The sequence below is a fragment of the Chamaea fasciata genome, unplaced genomic scaffold (genome assembly GCF_029207755.1).
Source record: "Chamaea fasciata isolate MVZ Bird 193981 ecotype frontalis unplaced genomic scaffold, bChaFas1.0.hap1 SCAF_7, whole genome shotgun sequence".
Taxonomy (NCBI): Eukaryota; Metazoa; Chordata; class Aves; order Passeriformes; family Sylviidae; genus Chamaea; species Chamaea fasciata.
The window spans coordinates 58,363,114-58,384,289 of record NW_027094092.1 but is presented as its reverse complement, the minus strand read 5'-3'; the positions used below and the strand labels follow the sequence as shown (position 1 = coordinate 58,384,289).

General features: G+C 39.5%; 1 protein-coding gene across 1 annotated transcript in view; it reads left to right on the top strand.

The window, feature by feature from the left end:
- The window catches only part of KIAA0586 (KIAA0586 ortholog), a 97,684-nt gene that overhangs the window by 15,747 nt on the left and 60,761 nt on the right, over positions 1-21,176 (top strand). Inside the window, exons 18-30 of the mRNA XM_066189039.1 lie at positions 2,283-2,474; positions 3,372-3,559; positions 4,733-4,840; positions 5,936-6,016; positions 10,271-10,467; positions 10,670-10,785; positions 11,356-11,540; positions 13,695-13,854; positions 14,406-14,658; positions 15,212-15,456; positions 15,868-15,944; positions 17,566-17,700; positions 19,288-19,468. Of these exons, the coding sequence (XP_066045136.1) occupies positions 2,283-2,474; positions 3,372-3,559; positions 4,733-4,840; positions 5,936-6,016; positions 10,271-10,467; positions 10,670-10,785; positions 11,356-11,540; positions 13,695-13,854; positions 14,406-14,658; positions 15,212-15,456; positions 15,868-15,944; positions 17,566-17,700; positions 19,288-19,468 (2,118 nt within the window). The remainder of the gene's footprint in view (positions 1-2,282; positions 2,475-3,371; positions 3,560-4,732; positions 4,841-5,935; positions 6,017-10,270; positions 10,468-10,669; positions 10,786-11,355; positions 11,541-13,694; positions 13,855-14,405; positions 14,659-15,211; positions 15,457-15,867; positions 15,945-17,565; positions 17,701-19,287; positions 19,469-21,176) is intronic.

Below are 21,176 nucleotides of genomic sequence, written 5' to 3'. Positions count from 1 at the left end.
TGAACCAGGTGATAAAGGCTTCAAAATTATTGAAAGTCTTTGGCCTTGGGTTTGATTGGCTGCGAAATCCAGACTTGCTAAATGACTTTATTTTGTTAGGGCAGTCCACTGAGCTTGTTTTAAATTAGTGTTAGAATAAGGATGTTTGTTTAAGACTGAAATGGCCATCTGGAGAGTCTCTTTTCAGTCATTTTATAACTCTCAACCATTTTCTTTGCAAATAAACTATGGTGACTAATGCTTGGTTTCTTATGGGAAGTTAGGAAAAAAAATTCAAATAACACTTTTATGAGTAAGAGATCATTTCTGAAAAAAAAAAAAAAGAAAAGCTGGAGTTGTTTTCTTGCATAATGTGAACTGATAAATACATGTAAAACACTGTTTTTTTAAAGCTAAGTTTAATTAAATGTCTAGTTTCTGCCCAGTGCAAATAAACTTTGCAGGGAAAAATGAAAAGTTGAAAGCAATTAAAATGAGGTGCTGTGTATATACAGTACTTAATCATTCTCACTGTGAAAACCTTGTTTTTACAACTTGGCAGCATTACAGATATGCTGCCAATTTCTGCTTTTACTCAAAAGTTCAAGGCCAAGGGGGACTGTTAGATCATGTAGTATGACCTCTTCTGAATCACAAGCCTCTGAACTGTATCTATTTATGTTACAGAGTCCAGTAATTTGTCTGACTGCAGAACAGTTTTTTTGGCTAACCTGTGCTTTGCAGAAAGGCACAAACTCATCATGTAAAGACAGCAGAAATTCTGCTTCTTCCGTGGCAAAATACCTTGTGCTTCAAAAGCAAATAGGACACTTCAGATTTATTATCTGATTTGTAGTGAGGTTTTGGCTTCAGTTTAGAGCTACTTCAGTTTCCAGGTAATTTTTCCTTAAAAAATGAAGAGTGCCTATTAATATCCAACCTGTTTTAATATTTGCAGAGATAGAGAATTAATGCTGAGTGCAGAGTTATCATCCATGGAAGGCTTCTCCTGCTCCATCTCAGACTTCTGGGGGTTACATTTATCCTGTTGACCAAGGCGTTTCTCATTCCATTGCTTCCCCAACATGACCACAAACCCTTTTCTAGAGCTGCTTCTCTCTGACCTGTATTTTCTCACTGAGGAGTTATGACTTGTTCTTGTTTCCAGACTTACAACCCATTTGTCTGTACAAAAATACCACTTTGTAAGTGAACTGCCTTACCTGCTTGTCTGCATCTAACAAAAGTCACGTTATCAATCTCTGTTAGCCCTGTGTTTTATAATCACTGACTTGCATTCTTCAATTAATTAGGAGGCTGTTAAATGTGAGCAGAGCTAAAAAGTGCTTGTTGCCACGTGTTAACTGGCTGCAGGTACAGGGAGGTGATTATTAGAAACAACAGAGGAGTAAGATGACATTTTTTTGGCTGTAATAAAGGTATGAAGTTGGTTATCAGCATGTTTCTTTCCAGATTTATTATCCTAACACCTACAGAATAACAGTGGAAGCACTTCTGCCTGATTGACAATTGTTGACTTTTGGGGGCGGGGGGGGGAATTTTTAAGCGGTATTTATCCATTTCTATTACTAATTTCCTTAATCATACCCATTGTTTGCTGTAAGTTGAGTGAGACCTTGCATGACTGCATGGTGAGAAATGCACATGGCAATAAATGCACTCCTCTGCTCTTTGCTTAGGACATTTTTACATATAAATTACTTCTGGCTGGCTATTTGCAATACACTTGAAAAAGTGGGCCAAAAAATCAGTGTTTCTTTGATGATGGAAGTCAAAACTACTGGGTATTAGCTATGGCTTGATTTTGCAATAGCACTGAGTTGTTAAACCAGGAATTTACAGATTATACCTGTTCCTCTGAGTACCTGTCAGTTTTGTGGCAGCATTTCAAACCCAAGTTCTGGATTTCTTCTTAGCTGCTAAATCACACATTCAGTTCCTAATTTCAAACTTAAATCATGGCTTTCTTCTTAACTGCTAAATCACACGTTTCATTCCAACTTAACCACTGCCCTTTGGTCCTTTTCATGTTTCTGTGCCCTCATCTGCTAGATTCAGCTTAAAAATTGCAATTTTAACTCCTTCATTGAAGCCAATACTGAGACGTCCATCTGTCATCTACCTATAGCACTTTGAGATTCTGCCCTTTGGGGCTCCCTCTTTCTCTCCATCCCACAGCAAAAAATCTGCAGTGGACTCAGTAGAAAGGCTTGGATCAGTAGAGTGTTGTCACAGTGTTTGTGCATGCATGGTGACCTACAGTTTGTCTGCTCTTGTTTCAGGCACAAAGGTGAAGTCAGCAAAGACCCAGACCTCCTCTCACACAGGGAAGATCATCAGCGGCCCCCAGAAGAAGCAATCTGTGTATGTCCTTCCCCAGCAGCCCGCCCAGTACTTCTTCAGCCCCAGCCAAGATGTTCCTGCTGGCTCTGGTCCTCTGGAAGGCCAACTCATTCCCATGGCTATTCCACTAGGTAGGAGCAAATAACCTGGAGAAGATTGTGTGCAGGTTAATTGCTGCTGTCCCATGGAAATACAGCTTTTGTCTTCTTAAGTCGGTGATTTGGGGGTTGGAATTAGATGATCTCTAAGGTCCCTTCCAACCCAATCCATTCCACGAGATTTGCACCTGCCCTTCTCATATGGGAGATCTGAGGGATCAGTTGAAAATGTTCTAGTTTTCTTCATCCTTCATACTGGATGTCTGCTGTCACCCTGACAGAGCAATTGCTTTGCTGTACCTTTTTTGGTTCATTTTGGTTTCAGTCTCCATGTTCTTTCAGTTTGGTATCCATGTAAGCAGGAACTGAATCCCTTTCCCTTGGATTCAACATTTGCAATGACTTCAGCCCAACAATTTCAGTGGGACTGTGCCAAGCACAGTAAATTCCTTCTCATGACTTCTGGATTTTTGGACTTTCAATAGAACCTTTATATAGGGCTTGTTTTGAGAAGGGTTAGTTTTCTATAGGCGTTGAAAAAAGGTAATTATTTTTTTAAAAGGCTGTCTCAGACAAAAATCTGTGGGTTGTTATACTAAGTGTAATAGTACTTTGGGTGTGAAAGTCTGTAGTTTTTGAATGGCAAACACAATTCTTGTTTCCAGCAGTAGATGTCACCAGAGTCAAGAAAAGTGAATAATTTTAAAAACAGGTAGTGTTGAATTGGCTGTTTCTGCTGGGAAAGCTTAAAATTAGCTGGTGTATTACTGTGGTTTAGCTATTGTTGATAGGGGGCTTTTTAATTGGTCTGTGATTGCACACAGAATCTTGAAGCACACAGAATACGATATTAATTAATTAATTAATTAATTTACTGGCTTTGGAGATGGATATATGAAGTTTTAATTTTTTTTTTTTACCTATCTTTAGGTCAAACCCAAAGCAGCAGCTCATTACTGCAGCCAGCTGCAGTAGTGATAGATAAACCACATCCTACCACACTTACAACCTCCCTTCCTCAAGTGCCGCCAAAGCCTCCAGTGGAGGTGAAAAAACCAAATATAGCTATAGTAGAGATGAGATCAGAGAAGAAGGACCTATCTCAGCTCTCTGTGCAGGTACATGTCAAGAGTGATGATGATTTGTTTGTTTATTTTTCTAACTACAGGCAGCCTGATCCATCAGAAACATACTTTGACATCAGTAAATGGTTTTCTGTAAGAATTAGAAAAATATGGAATGGAGGGGCCAAGCAGTTCTCATGCTATAGAAATATATTTGTTCATGTTTTAACAATTATCTTTATTATTTGACCAAAATAGAAAACTATTTCTTCCCTAAGTCACCTATGCAGGGCATTAGTAAAATCTATATCACATTTTTTTTTCTTTTTCTTTCTTTTTTTTTTTTTAATGAGATTTTTGAGCCAGAACAAACTTGGAATAAAAAGAAGTACAAGTACTAATGTCAGTTTTCTTGGATGATTGCTTTGGCCTTTAAGATTTCTGTTTCAAGCATGATTGTCAGCCCAAGGGTTTCACTCCTGATTAATCAACCCTTGCAGTCCTTACCTTGTGGGTTGGGGTTTGTTGTGTTAACTTTTTACATGAGTCTGTTGTCAAGGGAGTGAATGTTTCTTACGTGTTCATTGTTTTGGATTCCAATTGTTGAGACTGCACACACTCCCCCACACACCTTTCAGACACAAATGATTCATGGAGCTCAGAGTTAAACACAGGTACAGTGTTCTGTGCTTTGTTCCCTTGCTGTGTCACTTCATTTCACCCACCTGCATTTTGCTATCATTTCACCCAGTTCTTAAATATTTAAGGTGATGTTTCTTTTGCCAAAGGAATGAAGCATTGAAATCTTTGTTCTTAACAGAAATACAACACATTTTAATGCTGTAATGGACATGCCTTGATTATAAACGATATTGTAATCTTCTCAACTAATTGCAGGTCAAACACAGCTCTGCTCTAGCTGTTATAGGTAATTATTACAGAAACATCTTCTGTTCCATGCAAGACAAAGTGTCAGGGAATTAGAGAGCAGGAGAAATCAGATACTGCAAGAGAAGAGGTGACTATTTCTGGTGCTAGTTTTTGACATTACAGTAATTTGATTTTCAGAACCAAGTTGATGCCAGATACAGGCATGATAAAAAGAGAGCACTGAATTTTAGTGGCCCAGAAGCAAGTGGAAGAAAAAAACCCTGAAAAGTTCAATGCTAATAGTGAAGCTAATATATAGATTTTTATACTGATGCTTTTTTTTTTTTTCTGTCCTAGGTGTTACCAAATGTTGATATTGACAGTGCTTCAAGTGCCAGTGGGAGTGTAAGTCACTTTCCTCCAGGCTCTGATGTTCTGCTTCCTCCTGTCGATGCTGTAATCCAGGTACTGATTGTCTGGGATTTCAGACTTGTTCCAAAGGAAAATATGTTCAATTGCTGCAAAGTTCTCATTGTCTTTTTTTAGTTCTAGGAAAAATTGAGTAATTATTCTAAAGAATTTGTAGTACAAGGTATTTGTTTAAGAAAGTGAGAAATTGTAGGAAGATGCTCTTCTGCCAAGATTAAATGATCACCATGGTAAAACTCTTAAGAAAAACAGTGTTCCTGTGTCCTGGAAAGAATTATAATCCCTGTTGGCCCATGCCTGTCTTGTTTTCATTGGCTTCAGTGTTCTGAGGATGTTCCTCATCCCTCCCTTTGCTGCTTGGCTCTTCTGGAGTGGTCAGTGTTGTGGGCTCTGAGCCCCAGGAGCCTGTGGTGTTGCAGTAGCCGCTCAATTCTCCTTCCCTACAACTTTTCAGAAGTGTTTTTAATCTTGATCTGAGCAGCAGGGAAGGTTTTTGTTCAGCTCTGGGGGTCACTGCTGTGTGCTGAGTGATAAGGACAGAGTGTGTGAAGGCTTGGTGATTATTTTTGTGTGGTTATTGTACATTCTCTTTTCCTGACTTCAGGGGTTGGGTCCTCCAGAATCCTGTGATCCAGGTATTCATTGAATCGGACAGAGCTGGTGGACTGAAGTAGTGACTTGTATTTAAAATTCTATTACTCCATCCCAACAAGTTGATTAGAGAGCTGGAGCACCTCTCCTATGAGGAAAGGCTGAGAGAATTGGGGTTGTTCATCCTGGAGAAGGGAAGGCTCTGGAGTGACCTCACTGCAGCCTTCCAGTACCTGAAGGGACCCTACAGGGAAGACAGAGACTGTTTACAAGAGTAAGGACATGGGGGAAAGGTTTCAAACTGACAGAGGTTAGGTTTAGATTGGATATTAGTAAGAAATCTTTGTCTGTGAGGGTTCCCCACAGAACCTGTGGCTGCCCCATCCCTGGCAGTGTTCCAGGCCAGGCTGGATGGGGCTTGGGGCAACCTGGGATAGTGAAAGGTGTGATTTAATTGATTCTTGTCATGAAGGTTTTCTGCTAATTCATTTCCACCCCTCCAAGATGAAATACCTAACAACTGCAATCTGTCTTTCTAAGAGTCCAGAAGAAACACCCAGTGAAGAGGAAGACACAAAGTTTCCCGGAAATAACTTCACTGATGTTACTGATGTCATTCAGGTAATCCCATTGTAAAGGTGTCTTTTCCTTTTAATAATTTTTATATTTGTTTTAAAAATATTCTGTCAAAACTGGACACACAATGTAAAGAAACGATTTTGCTTTGCTAGCAGCTTTAAAAGTACATTTTGTGAGCAGTACTGAACTCTTTACAATGTTATAGAGAATCTTAGAAATTACTGTGTGTTGGTGAATGGAGAAGCTTCTGAAAAATTGGAGTAAAAAGCTAAAATTAGCTTTTATTTGGATATGTTAGGATCCACTAGAAATACAAGTAGTTCTCTAAAATCAGCAGTGATTATAGCACTTAGACTTTCCAATTTAAAACTGTGCATGTAATGAATATAGTGACAGGCTGAGAGAGCTGGAGTTCTTCATCCTGGAGAAGGGAAGGTTCTGGGGAGACCTTGGAGCACCTTCCTGTGCCTAAAGGAGCTCCAAGAGAGCTGGAGAGGGACTTGGGACAAGGGCCTGGAGTGACAGGACAAGGGGAAATGGCTTCACACTGACAGAGGGCAGGGTTAGAATTAGATTTTAAGAAGAAAATTTTGACAATATTGTTTCTGGTTTATGGTAGCACAGGTTTATTTGAGATCCTCTTTCACAGTTTAATTTTTTTAGGTAGCAGATCCTTTCTTTGGTTAGCTCACCTCTTATCTGGGGGGTCCTGGGAAACACGCAAGGTTGGTGAACCAGCCTGTTTTTCACTTCACTGAACGAAACTGACTGTGTGTGATCAAAATGTACCCAAATTTTTTTTTTTTTTTTACTTCTTCTATGTGTTCCTGATCCCAGGATTAGAGTGTACATCAAATAGTAACCCTAGAGCTTACAGGTAGAGTTATTTTTAAAATGGGTTAATCATTTAACATTATCAGTTCATTAAAACAGCCCTAATTTGATGATTTGTCTATCAAAAGTGTGCAAATGCTTTATTCGTTTATAGTTTCACAATTACCTTATGTTACTGGAAGGGAGGAGTTAAATCTCTATGGACATTTTCTTCTGTTAGCACAAGAAAAAAGCTTTAAAGAAATCATTTTAGGAACTATCAAAAAATGCTGCAATGTTAAATTTTATTATGTGAATAATAGTTACTCATCTTTTCTTTTTTTCTTTCTTTTTTTTTCCTGGATTGCTTTTATCTTTTAGTTTTGGCAATGGAATATATTTTAACCACAATACCAAAAATGTTCCAAGTGAAACATATGTTTGGCCTATGACCACACAGACAATGTTCTTAAAAATGTGCAAGGCAAACACAATGGGGAAGCATAAAATCAGTCTCTGGAGTGGCAGGGGTATTTAAGACATCAAAAGAAAGCAAAGTTATTGTTATAAAAGAGTCTTCAGATTCATGAAAGTATGTGCATAAAATGCTATGCGAAAAAAACAGCTTTTGTTGTCTCCCCCCCACTCCCCTTTTATTATGGAAGCTTAATTCTGTTAGAACAGAGTAGGATAAGTATTAGTGTGAGGTATCTTCCTTTTTGGTTTGTTTTTGTTACCTTTTTCTTTTTGTTTTCCCTGCAAGTGTTGCAGGCCAGGTTGGGCAGGGCTTGGGGCAGCCTGCTCTGGTGGAAGTGTCCCTGCCCATGGCTGGGGTTTGCAATAAGATGCTCTTTGAGGTCCTTTCCCACCCAAACCTTTCTGTGATTCTGGAGTTATTTCAGAGTGAGAAACTCGTTCAGCTCACACGAGCCCACAACTGACTCTCAGATTTATTGAGTCTGATCTCAGATTCTTACAAGCAGCCACATCCTGCAGTTCCTTTAGCAAACGTCCTGGGATTTCAGATTAAATGCGCTTTCTGCTCTCTATGAATATGCCCTAATTGCAAGGTAGGGGCTTTTTTCTCAGAATTTTTGCTTCCAGTTTGAATGCCACAACAAAATATGCAACCTGCAGAGCTCAGAGTAAGTGTGTTTTCCTAAACCCTCATTTCCCGTTGATGCTCTTGGGCAGGACATTGATATGTTTACACTTCACTCTTCAGACCAGAGCTCACAGGTGACACCTGCAATGCAGCCTGACCTTGCTCCTGAGAATTTTTTTACAAACCAACAAGAAGAAATCCATGACTTAGGTTTCAGGAGTCTTTAATAAAAGACTCTGCATGTACGTATTTGGTAATGGAACAAAACTAATCTATAACATCTAATAATTCAAAACTTTTTTTTTTTTTTAATTATCTGAATGTAATTTGGGAAATAGAATTTTGGCTTGATACTTTATAATAAAGTATGGTGATTAATATTCCAATCATATCTGAAAGAGTTTCTAATTATTGCATGTTTTGATTGGGGGTTATGATAGATATTTTCAACAGTCTCCAGGGAAGCAAAATGCAGAATTTAGTGCAGATTATTCAAGATTGGTCTAGAAGCTGATATATGTTCAAGTTCAATCTGTATAATTAAATACTGACTATTACACTTTTTTTTATTTCAGCAGAGATAATATATCACCCTCAAATGAATATAATTTTGTGCATTATTCTGGATTTGTGCTCTATAAAATATAAAATATTTTAGAAATGCAGTAGAGCTGCAGAAGTTTGTCAGAGTCACTAAATAGATATAAGATGTATTGTATGTACTTGCTTTATTTAATCCAGATGTTGGTGTTTTGCATCCCTTCAGAGGTATTAAATAGGCAACATCAAAGAAAATTTATGGAGTAATGCAGGCAGAGGAAAATGCATAATGAAATGCTGGACAAAGACATCTTTACATTTGCTGTCAGAATGAATTATTGTTCTCAATACACATATCCCAACAGCATGAACTGCTGGGCAGCTTGCAAAGCACCCAGGGCCTTCTGAGTTTAACTTCACTGCTCATTTCTGTGCCTAGAATGGTTTAAAGATCTTTATTTATCACCCAAATACACATATTCTGGTTTTCTCTCTCCTTTGAAGATTATCAGTATAAAGATCCAGGAAGACCCAGTAGTTCTTTGTATAATACCCATCAGGGACCTCTCTGACTTTGCAGTTTAAAAATGTGTTAAGGCAGGAGAAGTGTTAATGCTGGGCTGGGGAAGGAGACAGGGAAATGTTACTTTTTTCCCCCTTTTCTCTGTTCTTTCGCTTTTCAGTGATTTTTTTTCTTTTTTTTTTCATAGATAATATATAGCATGTGGTATTTTTATTTTATGGGTTGAAAGTAAATTTAATTTATATAAGGGAAAAGGAGTCTTTTTTCCTCCTTTCACTGTGTTGGAGATGAATCTTAGTAAATATGGATTTACAGTGAGCTTTTATGCACCATCACATATTTCTCCCTGGTAATACAGGGCTCAGCTCCTCATCTCTTTCTGGCGTGGCAAATTTTCTTCTTAGAGAGTCATATTACTATTAGAGACATTTGTTTTTAATATTAGAAGTGGAGGTTGCAGGTTCTCATTCATCAGGAGACATTACAATGTGATGGGTTAGTGGCTGATTTTTGGGACTTGGTGCTGTGTTTGTGCTCCAGGGGAAAAGGAGGGAGGCATCTTGGGGAAAACCCAAATATTTTAACACACCAAGTCACTTCTCTAACTTTTTAGAAATAGCACTTATTTAACATTAAAATCAAGATGTCTGTGAGGGTTGTCTGAATTAGTGCCCAGAAATACCTTCTAACTTTCAGCAGCTGAAGTTAATGGCAGTGTAAACACACGTGTGACATGTGTGTAAACTATTAATGTCTAGTTTTCAGTGCTGGCAAGTTTATTAGAGTTTTGATTGGCTACATGCTCGTTAACTTTTGTGAATTTGTCTTTTCAGACTGGAGACTCTAAAGAACAAGTTTGATTTATTCTAAGAAAAAACAACCAAAACACCAAAACCCAACCCAAACAAACAAAAAACTCCCTAACCCAACAAGTAACTGTAGAATGTTTCCTAAAGTTTTTTTGTTTAGAGGAGGAAAATTTCTGGTGTGACATTAAAGAAACCTGACGTAGGCCACAAGTAAATTTTTCAAGTATTAGCATTGCCACTGGCTCCTTGCCCTGTGCAGCACAGGCAGGAAATATGAGCCAAATCATGTTTTACTGAGCAGTTCCTATGGCTTTATACCTCTGCAGATTTATGATTTGTTAAGCTTAGAGTTGTATCAATTAACTACAACACACTGAGGAGTGTGGTTTGTGTGCTGTCATACATCCACAAATGTTTCTTAAAGAAAAAAAAAAAACCTGACAGCTCCCTCAATGACATTGCCTTCCAGATGTGTACCATAACTTAATTTACTGCTTTTTTATTAGGATCAGGAAGAGGAGAGGGATGAAATTCCAGAGTTCCTTGAGCCTCTTCTGGAGCTTAATGGCCAGTTTAAAGTAGCCTCTCCACCATGCAGTGGTCCTTTGTTTCCTCCAGTGGTTTGTGCTCCTCAGCAGCCTGCTGATATTTTGGATGAACGGATTCAGAGGAGAGAAACTATAGAAAACAAGCTGATAAATTGGTGAGTTGCAGTTTAGCAAAGTGGCAAAGGATACAGATGGAAGAAGGAATGATTCACTAATGATCTTTCCCTTTTTTTCTCACCTCCATTCCCTTACCCATTTTCCTTTGAGCTGCCTTGCTTTTTATGTCAAGAATGCTCTTTTGTGTGCTCTTAGGTGTCTTGGGGTTTGCTGATACTTAAATGGGTTTTATTCTGCCAGGGTGGAACAAGAAATAATGGCAAAAATTATCAGTCAGATGTATCCAGCTCAGAAAGAAACGGTGGCCAGCATTAGCTCAGAGAGTGAAGACAGTGAGGTTGGATCCCCTGACATTGGTAAGTAGGAATTACTGGATTAGCTCAATTTTTGGCTAATTTTAACAAGCTGCGTGTAGGTGGCTCTTACTTCAGCCTAAGGGTGGATAATCCTGAACCAGTGAAGCTGAAAAGTAGCAGTGGACACCTGAATTTATGTTGAGACAGAGCAAGTGTTGCAAGGCCATTGAAATAAAGTATCTAAAAAATAAGAAAATGAAGACTTAGAATAACAGCACTGTACAAATCACCTTCTGTTATTGGCCACCTAAATCACATTTGGCATTTTGCTGAGCTTGTAATGATTGTTTGCCCTGCTTTTTTTAATAGATATGTCAGAAATTACTTCTGTTATGAATGTGTGAGAATGGAGAGAAAAGCATTTCTCCTGTGATATCACTGCCCTTTGCTGTTCCCTTCTTTTATGCTCCTGATTTGTTTCTCTGGTGTTGTTTATCTGGAAGGTTGAAAAAAAAATCACTTTCTACAAAGGAATATTTAAAATTTCATAGGGAGAGAGTGGCTGCAGTACAGTACATGAATTTTAGGAAGTGAGACCTGGCTGTTTATTTCACATTCCTTCGTTTTCAGATGAAGTTGCAGGTGGTGAAGGATTTCAGCACTTTGTCGATGCTGGTGTCCCTGTGGACTCAGAAATGATAAATAATTTTGTAAAAGAAGCTCTCAGTGAAACCATTGCAACCATGCTGGGTGACAGTCAGGCTCAGAGAACAGTTCCTGGTCCAAATGTTCCTCCCAGCACAGGCACAGTGATGGTAAGAATCTGTTTTATTCAAGCTTTTCTGCTGAATTCTGAGGGACTTGGTATTAATTGCATGTTGTTGAAAGATAGCTCGTGTTATTTTCAACCAAAAATATTTTTTTCTGCTTTCTTGCAACCAAATGAGAAATGAAGAAATTAATTTCCTCACCCAAGAAGAAATGGAAACTGAGAGCAATATTATTTTTGGTTTTATGGGCTTGCAGCCATTCTTTAATATCTGTTAAAATGACTATTAATTCTTTCTGAGTTTTGAATAAATGCTTAATTGATGAGTAGAGCTTCCTGTATGCAATACAGGATAATTTCCTGTGTTCCCTTTCATAATCAAATGACAGCTGGCTCTTACTTTGATAACAACATGACTGTACTGCAATCTGGTGTTGTGTAACGTCTTTGGGATGCTTGTGGAAATTGCTGTGCATAGAAATCCAGCAATGGGAGGCTTTGTTGAAAGTGGGATCAGTCATTCTGTTCTGCTGCAGTGCAGTTCGCCTGGGACACCTCCTCCTGCCCTGCTGCAGGGAACAAAGAGGTGAATCTACAGGCAAAAGTAAAGGTTTCACTGCTGTGGGCTTAACCTCAGCCCTCCAGCATCTCTTCCACTCCATTACAGATTGAGGGGAGCCTGATGTTCCTCTCAGCTTGATCTTCTGATGCTCAGAAACCCCTCCTGTTGTTCGTTCTGCATTTACTGATCTCCCTTTTGTTTCTCTATCAGCTTAAACTGACATATCCTTCAGCTGAAGTGATTGGGTTTTCCTTGCTGTATGTACTTGTGCACTTCAGGAGATTAGTTTTGTCCTCTTTGGCCTTTGTTTGATTAGCCTAAAGAAAGCAAACATCCATATGTGGGCTATTTTTTTGACTCTTGCTGTTGTTTTCCAGTTTAGATTGGTTTCAAGCACAGGTAACACTAAAATGCTCATAGACATTTTTAATAACACTGTGGTCTCCAAGATGGGGTTTCCTCAATGCCTTCAGCTGTAGCAGTGGTTATCTCCTGCCTTTATTGGAATCCCAGGTAGCTAATTAAGTTTTTTTAAAGTCTTTCCACATTTTGTAGCATGATAGCACAAGTTAAAGGATAGCTATAAAAGTATTTTAATTCTTCTTTTTCCATTTGTGCTCAGTCTGTAGCAGAAGTTCTTGAAAATGCAGTTTATGCATTCCTGATTTCTCCCTTCCCACTGTGAATTTTCCTATCTAGAACTGAATTTCAGCTGTTATTGAGTACTTTGGTGTTCACAATGTCACACGGTTCGGTGGGAGCTGCCAAATGTGTTGGCAGGTTCCACTTCCCATGAGAAATTTTAATAAAAATCATCAGCCTGAGGACATGCTCTTCAGAAACTAGCCTGGAAATCTTCCTATAGCCTCATTGCCTTGTTTCCTTTATGAAAAGTCAGAGAACAAGGCTGGAAAAAACCTGGAAAGGTCCAGCATATTCCTCCACAGCCGGGCCAAACAACAGCCATCATATTTCCTTGTCAGGTTTATGTCCAGTGCTGTTGTCTTTTTAAGGAACATCACAATTCTGTTTGTTCTTTTAGTGCTTTGCTATCTTGGTTATTGCTTTGTTTGTAATCTTCTTTTAGCTGATTCTTCTTGACTCAATTTTATCCGTGTCATGAAATATTTTCTTGCCAGACATTGCCTCAAATGCTTTATCAAAATCCATATAATAATGGAATTCCTATTTAGACTGGATATTAGGAAGCATTTCTTTACCAAGAGGGTGGTTAAACATGGGGTTAGGCTTCCTGGAGAGGTGGTTGGTATCTCAAACCTGTCAGTGTTTCAGAGGTATTTGGACAATGCCTTTAACAGCAAATTCCAGCTTTTGGTCAGCCCTGAGTTGGTCAGGCAGTTGGACTGGATGATGGTTGTGGTTCCCTTCCAACTGAAACAGCCTATTCTGTTCCATACACCATGTTTTCCCAATTCAATCATTTTAATGCCTAATTCACTGGTTTGCATTTATTTTGTCCTGGTGCAGCTTCCTGGAGGAGTTGGATCCATGGAAGCAGCAACTGTCCCTGTCCTGTGATGAGCTGCCCTTTCCCTCTCAGCACTCTCAGGGGCTCCTGGGAAGGCTGGAATTCTGCACTGAGATCACAACTGTGGTTATGATTTTTCTTCCCCTCAGGAGGCTCCTGTGCCTACTCCAGTGCCAACACCCCAGGCCACACCACCACCATCACCACCTTCAGAAAAAGACTTGCCTGGGGTCAAAACTCCAGATTCATCTCCATCTCCTCCAGAGATGAGTGGAGATGTTCGTGAGCATGAAAAAATTAAAGAAACAGGTATTGAAAATAATAATGGAAGTTTAGAAGTAGCAAATATGCTTTAATCTACTGCCTTTCATTTTCTTCTTCAAAGAAATGTTATCTCTGAAGATAAATATTCTTGAGGCTATAATTCAAGTGGAAACTCATGTTCTACAAAAATTTGTGGGGTAATTTATATAGAAAGCAAACATCTTTTATTTGGTAACAGTTCTATTTTCAAAATGAATGCACATTTCTATGGTCTATGTGATTTCCACCCCTCCCAACCCCTCCACAATTTCTCACATCAGAAAAATCGCTGTCTTTTGCTCCTTCCTGTGCTTGTAATGTTAATTAAATCAAATGTACACTCTTCCAGTAAAGCAGCTTGGTTTTTTAAAGTGCAGAGCAGTCTCCCTTGAGGAAGAAATTGAGGTTTTATTCAAACTTCTTCAGGTGCCAGCACTGCACATAAAAGAAGCAATTCTTAATCTAGTCTTTATAACTATCAAAAGGTATCACAAAAACTGCAAGTGCTTGGTAGAACTAACTTTCTGTCTGACATATACTTCCTGCTTTCCTTTCAGATCTGAAATTTGGCTTCCCATGTGCAGGAGTTGAGACAGAAGCTACCACAAGCCGTGTTGTCACCCCTGTGATCACCCCTGTCACCACACCTCCCCCAGCAGCCACACCGAGCCCTCCTGCCTCAGAGTGGGGCTCCCAAGCTGCAAAAAGGGAAAGCCCAAAGCTCCCAAACCCATGGGATGGTGCAGAACTTCCTCTGCAAGAAGAGAACCCCAGTCCTGTCCCTGAAGAGCCCTTCTGTCCCACGGTTGTGTGAGTTCAACAGGCTGCACAATTTCCTCGTTTCTTAAAAACTGAAATGTATATATTCTTTCTACATATGCGCTCAAAATGTCAGCAGAAAGAAATGCTTAATGTATATATCAGGAGGCATTTGAGATAAGCCAGGATTGGGTTTTCATTTTTTTTAAATGCTTAATGGGGATTTTAGAGAAAAATATGAAATCAAGGCCTTTCTCAGGATCTATCAGCCCTTATTCACTGCCCTGCTGAACACTGTACTTAGTAAACTTGTATTGCTGCACCTGCCAGTAACACACAGAATGACAACGAAATATTGTGTTATTAGCATTTTAATTTTTGTATTACCTCCTTGGGAATACAGGTGGTAATTTTTAGTTACAACCAGAAACTCATAGGAAACATTATTTAACCGTGTTAACTCTTGAACTGTTCTGCAAAACACTGTGCTCTTGCACTGGAAAAAATACTTGAAAGTTATTTTCTTTCCAGTATTGAATTGAGATGTCTGTCTGCACTGTTCATTGTGTCTTTATGTATTCACAGTGTTGTTGTGACCTTGCAGGGAGATGTCAGTGGCCAATGATGAGGAACCAGAGGCCTGGGTTTTACCCTCTCAGCAGCCGCCAGGGAGGCCCTTGGAGCCCCTTCCCTGCAGAGCCCAGGTGCCATCACCTGTGCCGACAGTCAGCTCCGGGCTGTCCTCGCAGGAGAGCAGCAGCATCATCCCCACAGAGACTGAGACCACAGACAGAGCCCTCTCAGAAGGAGAGGTGCTCTTCACCTATGGACAGACACTGCCTGCAGCAGGTAACCAACAGTGGAAATTAGAATTTGAGTTATTTTTTATTCATATAAACCTAGAAGCATTAACTTGCAGTGAAGATTGACAAGCCCTCGTTGTTCTTTTTCCCGTCGCTGAACAAAACGCTGCTGTTTATTAAAGGGAAAAGATTCAATCTGCTCTTTTGTCATGAGATCAATTTGGAAAATAATTGGGACTTGTCTTGCTTAAGTGCCATGTGGTACTAAGTTGTATTGAAAGCAAAGTGTAAGAAATATGAAAAGAAATATGAAAATATGTCCTTATAATAGACATCCGGCAGCAGGAATTTCCAAATTTACTAAAGCACAGGGTTGCACTTCTTAAAGAATGTAGCTTGGGTTTTCTGTCAAGTGACTTCAATGTTTTTAATAGTTGTAACACAAAATATTTTTCAGCCTTAGCAGAAGGAGGATTGTCTCTTCCAAACCTCACTGAGAGCTTATCCAGTACTCTCCGAGATGCCAATGAAATGGTAAGGAACTCTTTCATAAAGGATCAGAGATAATGTGGCTTGCACCTTGGGCGTCTTGCTGAATTGGATGTGCTTTAAACATTTTGACTCACCAACTTTTTTTAGTTCACACTTTCAAACTGCACACTCACACAGTGTTAGAATTTCAGAACACCAAAGGAAAAAAGACCACATTAATACAAACTAATTTATGTTTTAAAAAAGTTGGATGATTTATATATTTCTGTAGGTGAGAGATAGCTATTATGCACTTTCATTTCTTTATTTCTGGTTTTAAGGCATCTTAAACAGAATAGAACATTGCTATACTCTGAGCTGTTGCAGCTTTGAGCCATCTTTTAATTGCTTGTGTGATTAAATTATTAAAGTGGGTTAGCTGAGGCTGGAGTCAGTTAAATCTGCTTAAAACATCAGAATAGTTTCTTATTCAAAGTCTGCTGTAGTCCATTGTTCTGGAAGTCTCCCAAGTCAAGGAATTGTCCATTCCCTTTCTCTTTTGGTATTCCTCAAATTCCTGGACTTTCCCTCTCTGACTTTGTGTAAAGCCCTTTGATAAGATGTAGCTGTGACTTAAATTACAGGAGTGAATATGGAGAAAAGAAAGCTCTGGGGGAGACTTCACCGATAAATATGTATAAATATGTGGTGGAAAGGAGTAAGGAAGAAAGAGCCAATGAAAGACAAGAGGGAGTGGACACAGGTTGAAATTCAGGAAATTTGGTTTAGACATAAAAGATGTTTTTACTGTGGAGTGGCCAAACACTGGAAGGAGGGCTACATTGGGCATCTGGGTTGGGCTAGAAAACCTCTAGAGGTCTCTTCCAAGCTCCGCAAGGCAAATTTAATGTTCTGGAGCAGGAGTTCTCTTTTCCTGGCCTATCTTTCCTACACATTTCTGCACATTCATGGGCACATCTCACCTGTACAGAGCTTCCCATCTAATATCCATGATTCCATTGAAGTCATGGCATCAGAGAGTATCCTCAGTTGGAAGGGACCCACAAGAATGATCAAGTCCAACCCCTGGCTCTGCACAGAACCTCCCCCCAAAAAACAACCACCACAGTTGTGAGACTGTACCCTGCCTCTCTTAGACTCTGGGCTTAAAATTCTGATAACAGATGAACCTAAATTAAAGTTCTCTTCATCAGAGGAACATTTGCCTGCTGAGATGTTCTTCCCTCTCTTTGTCAGCTGGATTGTAGTTCCTTCTAGTATTTCTCCATCCTCAATCCAGACAGTTTGGTTGAGGAAGGTAATTCCTTGCTGGTAAGAGCAGCACTGCAGCCAGATTGTTGCTAGCAAAGGATGTGTGAGGATTTAACTGCTTCCCTGATCTTTGGAGGCCTGAAGGACCTTGTTCCTCTTTAAGTGTTGCAGTTTTTTGTATCAAATGAAGAAAGTGCATGTCTGTGGGTAAAAAGAGAAGAAACAGTGTGTCATCTGTTTGCTTATTTTTAAATGCTTGAATTTTCACGACATAATTTTTCAGTGTGGAAACCTAATGTTAAAAAAAGCTTAGTTGTGAACTAAAGTAAGAATGATTCAAATTCCTACCAAAAACCAGTTCTGGAACATGTATTATGTGGATTTTTTTGTTGTTGTTGTTTCTTTGTTCTAGGATTATGATCCTCCCAGTGAAGGGCAGGTGCTGAGGAGAACAGATAAAGGCTGTCACAGGGATCCTGTCCTGACTATTTTAACCAAATTAAATCAAGCACCTGTTTTTACACAAGAAGGAAGAGACCACTTGGAGGTAACTTACAGTCCTTGGCTTTCCAGTAGAGTAGTTTTGAAGTGATTCTTTCCTCCTCAAAAGTAGATAAAATATCCCAAGCTTATCTTTCCTGTTGGCTGTGGAACAGTTTCATACTCTTCATTCCCTGCTCCAAGTCATCCTCCTTCTGTTGGCTTCGTTCTTGTGTAAAAATTCTTTAAAAACACTGAAGTCTCAGTGTTATAAACAAGCTGTACATCATATTTACCTCGTTTTTCAAGTATGTGTGTGACTGTCCTCATGTCCCAGGTTTGTCCTGTGGAGTACCAGGGAATTTTCTGTCACTTCAGCAATCCAGGTGGAATATTTAACAGTACAAATAGTGTTTTAGGGAGCTATGAAAAACAACCCGGCAAGTGTTTACATGTACTTTGCACATGCTCTTGGTACTGATCTTGGATCAAAACCTCAAAAATTCCTATTCAGCTGGCAAGGAAAAAAAAAAAAAGAGACACAGAAAAATGTAATTATATGCATCACAATTTTTTTGTCACGTATCTGAGTTATTTCTATGTTGGAAAATAGTTTGGATGGGGTGTTCATTTTAACTGACACAGCTGGAGGAATGTTTGAAGGAAATGAACTTTGAATACTGCAGCAATGGTTCATGAGCACCTTTATTTACAGCAGATACTGCTTTTTCTGTGATGCTGCTGATGCATAATGCAGTTTCTTCTTTCTGTCTTGGTCAGTTTAGTCTAAGTAATTACCAACTTGACTCACCTCCTTGGCTGTTCATTTGTCTTTCTTTATTTAGTTGATGAGCTCCAGTGGCTGGACTTGGTGAAAAGCTTTCTACAGTGTTTACTCCCAAGTCTGCCTGTAATTGCAGTGACATTTTCTCATCAGCACTGCCAATTACAAATGCAGCTCTGCTTTGCTTTTTCCCTTTCCCATAGTCACAGACCACTCAGTCTGTCCTTACAAGGCACTCATAAACTCCCCCCACATTCTGGCAAGGTGTGTGCAGGTGTCCCTTCTCCTTCAGAGGAGAATCAACATTCTCCTGGATGTTCCCTCTCTTGCCTTAGAATGATACTGTGCACATGTCTGTGTGTGTGTATTCCACCTGTTTTTCTACATGGAAACAAGCTGGGTTTAACCTGCAGCTTTGAAAGTCAGGATCTAGGGAACCATCCCTATTTTTAGTGCCCTCCAAACCTACTTGAAAATTGAAGCTTTTATCTGACATGCAGTGCAGAGAGTCAATAGCTTTTAGATGCTGCCAATGTTTCAAGGTCAGGCAGTCAACAGTGGCCAAATCTATAACATCAAAGGCTTCATGTGCTAAAAATGTTACTTAGGTTCTGATCATGTTGAGATACCACTAACAAAATAAATGATGTTTGGCTGCAAGTGTTTCTTTTCTGTCCAGTGCTGATAAATGTAGATCTTAACTTCAAATCTTGATGGTATCTCCAGGGCTTGTTTCCTTTATCCAAGCAAATAGAATAAACTTAAGTTTATAAATGCTTTCAGGATTTATGTAATTAGAAAACAAATGCCTAAGTTTGGAAGACTTACACTAGGTTTTTCTGTGTGCTGTGGTTTTGGTGTTCTCTGCAGGATTCTGATGGCAGCATTGGGGAGCTCAGTGAAGGTCAGAGACCGAGGCTGACCAGAGCACAGAGGAAAATCCTGATGGGAAATTCCATTTTTATGGAGCATCCAGCTGCCCAGAGCTCTGGGAACAGACCACGCCAGGGTCACCGTTCTGCATCTCCAGGGCAGCTTGCCCAGATTGGAGGTACAATTACGTTCTTATTTCTTCTCTATGATACTCATGTGGATTCTGAAGATTTTCTATAACAGCATCTGAAATAATTTCAGACTATACGTTCAAAATCCAATATTTACAGGCAGTCCCTACGATGAAATTATTAGTGTTCCTATTTCAAGAACTGGATTTAATTCAAGCCTTGTCTTCACTCTTCTTAGCAATTTCCTACAATTGGAATAAAAATCATGGCAAATACCCACTTGCCTGTAGAAAAGCTAACTTGTAAAGTGTGTATTTGATTCATTTAAGTCAAATTTAGTTCTAAGAAACACATGGAGGCAGTTTCCATTGGGCAGGTGTTAACACCAGCACTTCACACTACTTCTGTCTGTCCCCTTGCTCAGCACTGCTCCTCTTTGCTTTTATCACTCCGTTGTGGTGATACTGCAGTGGCTCATAAATGGCAATATATTTTAGCTTCATCTATTCCTCTAATGATATGGAAATTAATTTTTTCCCAGATGGGTAGCTCAGGCACACACATCTCATACCAAGCAGGGATATGGTGCTGTGGTAAAGCAGGGAAATTTATTTTATTTCAGTTGAAAATAGTGCTGAAACCAGTGGTCCATCCTTCCTCTTCCTTATTTTTTATCCCAGGTTCTCTGTTGTTGTCTGAAAATGTCCTTTTATACTCATTTAATGTAACTGCTGCAAGCATGTGGAAACTTTTTTTATTGACTGTAGTTTTAAATATGTTTAAACTAAACTGAAATAATTACTACGCTGTTGCAACACAAACGTGGTTGCACTGATTCATCAAAAGTTGTGTAAATTAAAATGATCAAACAGCTGTTTTTCTGTCCTTTTAATTTTCACATTTTTGAATTTGACAAGAGAAGCTTATCTCACATTATTAACCCTTGACCAGTAGGAAGTGGATTGAAATTACATGTGTTTAACACGTGGCAGAAACAATCTTGGAGAAAGTAGAATATTGTCTTGGTTTTGAAGGGTTTAACATTTGAACTGGTCACACAGTAACCTTCTAAACCAGCTGTGACCTAACATTTTGGACAGCTACACCAGTGCCAGCCTTGAAAATACATTCTGGTACTTTATATATTGTCAAACTTCTCCTTTAAAGTAGTTTGTTGAAGGTTGTTTGAAAATTGGTTGCATGAAGTTTCCTGAGATAACGGATTTCTCCAAGTTACTTGTGTGTGTTGGTAGAGGTCAGTCAGCACCAAGGACTCTGTGATGTAGCAATAAATCAGTGATCAGATCATCTGCAGATAGTGCAGGACAAGGGGGAATGGTTTTAGCTAAAAGAGGAGAGATTTAGATTAAATGTGGTGAAGGAATCCTTCTCTGTGAGGGTGGGGAGGCCCTGGCACAGGGTGTCCACAGAAGCTGTGGCTGCCCCTGGATCCCTGGACGTGTCCAAGGCCAGGTTGGATGGGGCATGGAGCAGCCTGGGATAGTGGAAGGTGTCCCTGCCCATGGCAGGGGAGTGGAACAGGATGAGGTTTAAGGTCCCTTTAACTCAAATCATTCTGGGTTTTTTCTGGTTCTGTAAGTCTGTGATGGTGCTCAGGACCATGGAGTTGGGAGAGGCCTGTTAATGACAGAACCTGTCCCTGTGTCTGTCTGTCCTTATGTCCTCCTTGCCCAGACTGTCCATGGCTGTATCTGGCACAACAGGGTTGTATCTCCTTGTATCTTGAAAAATAAT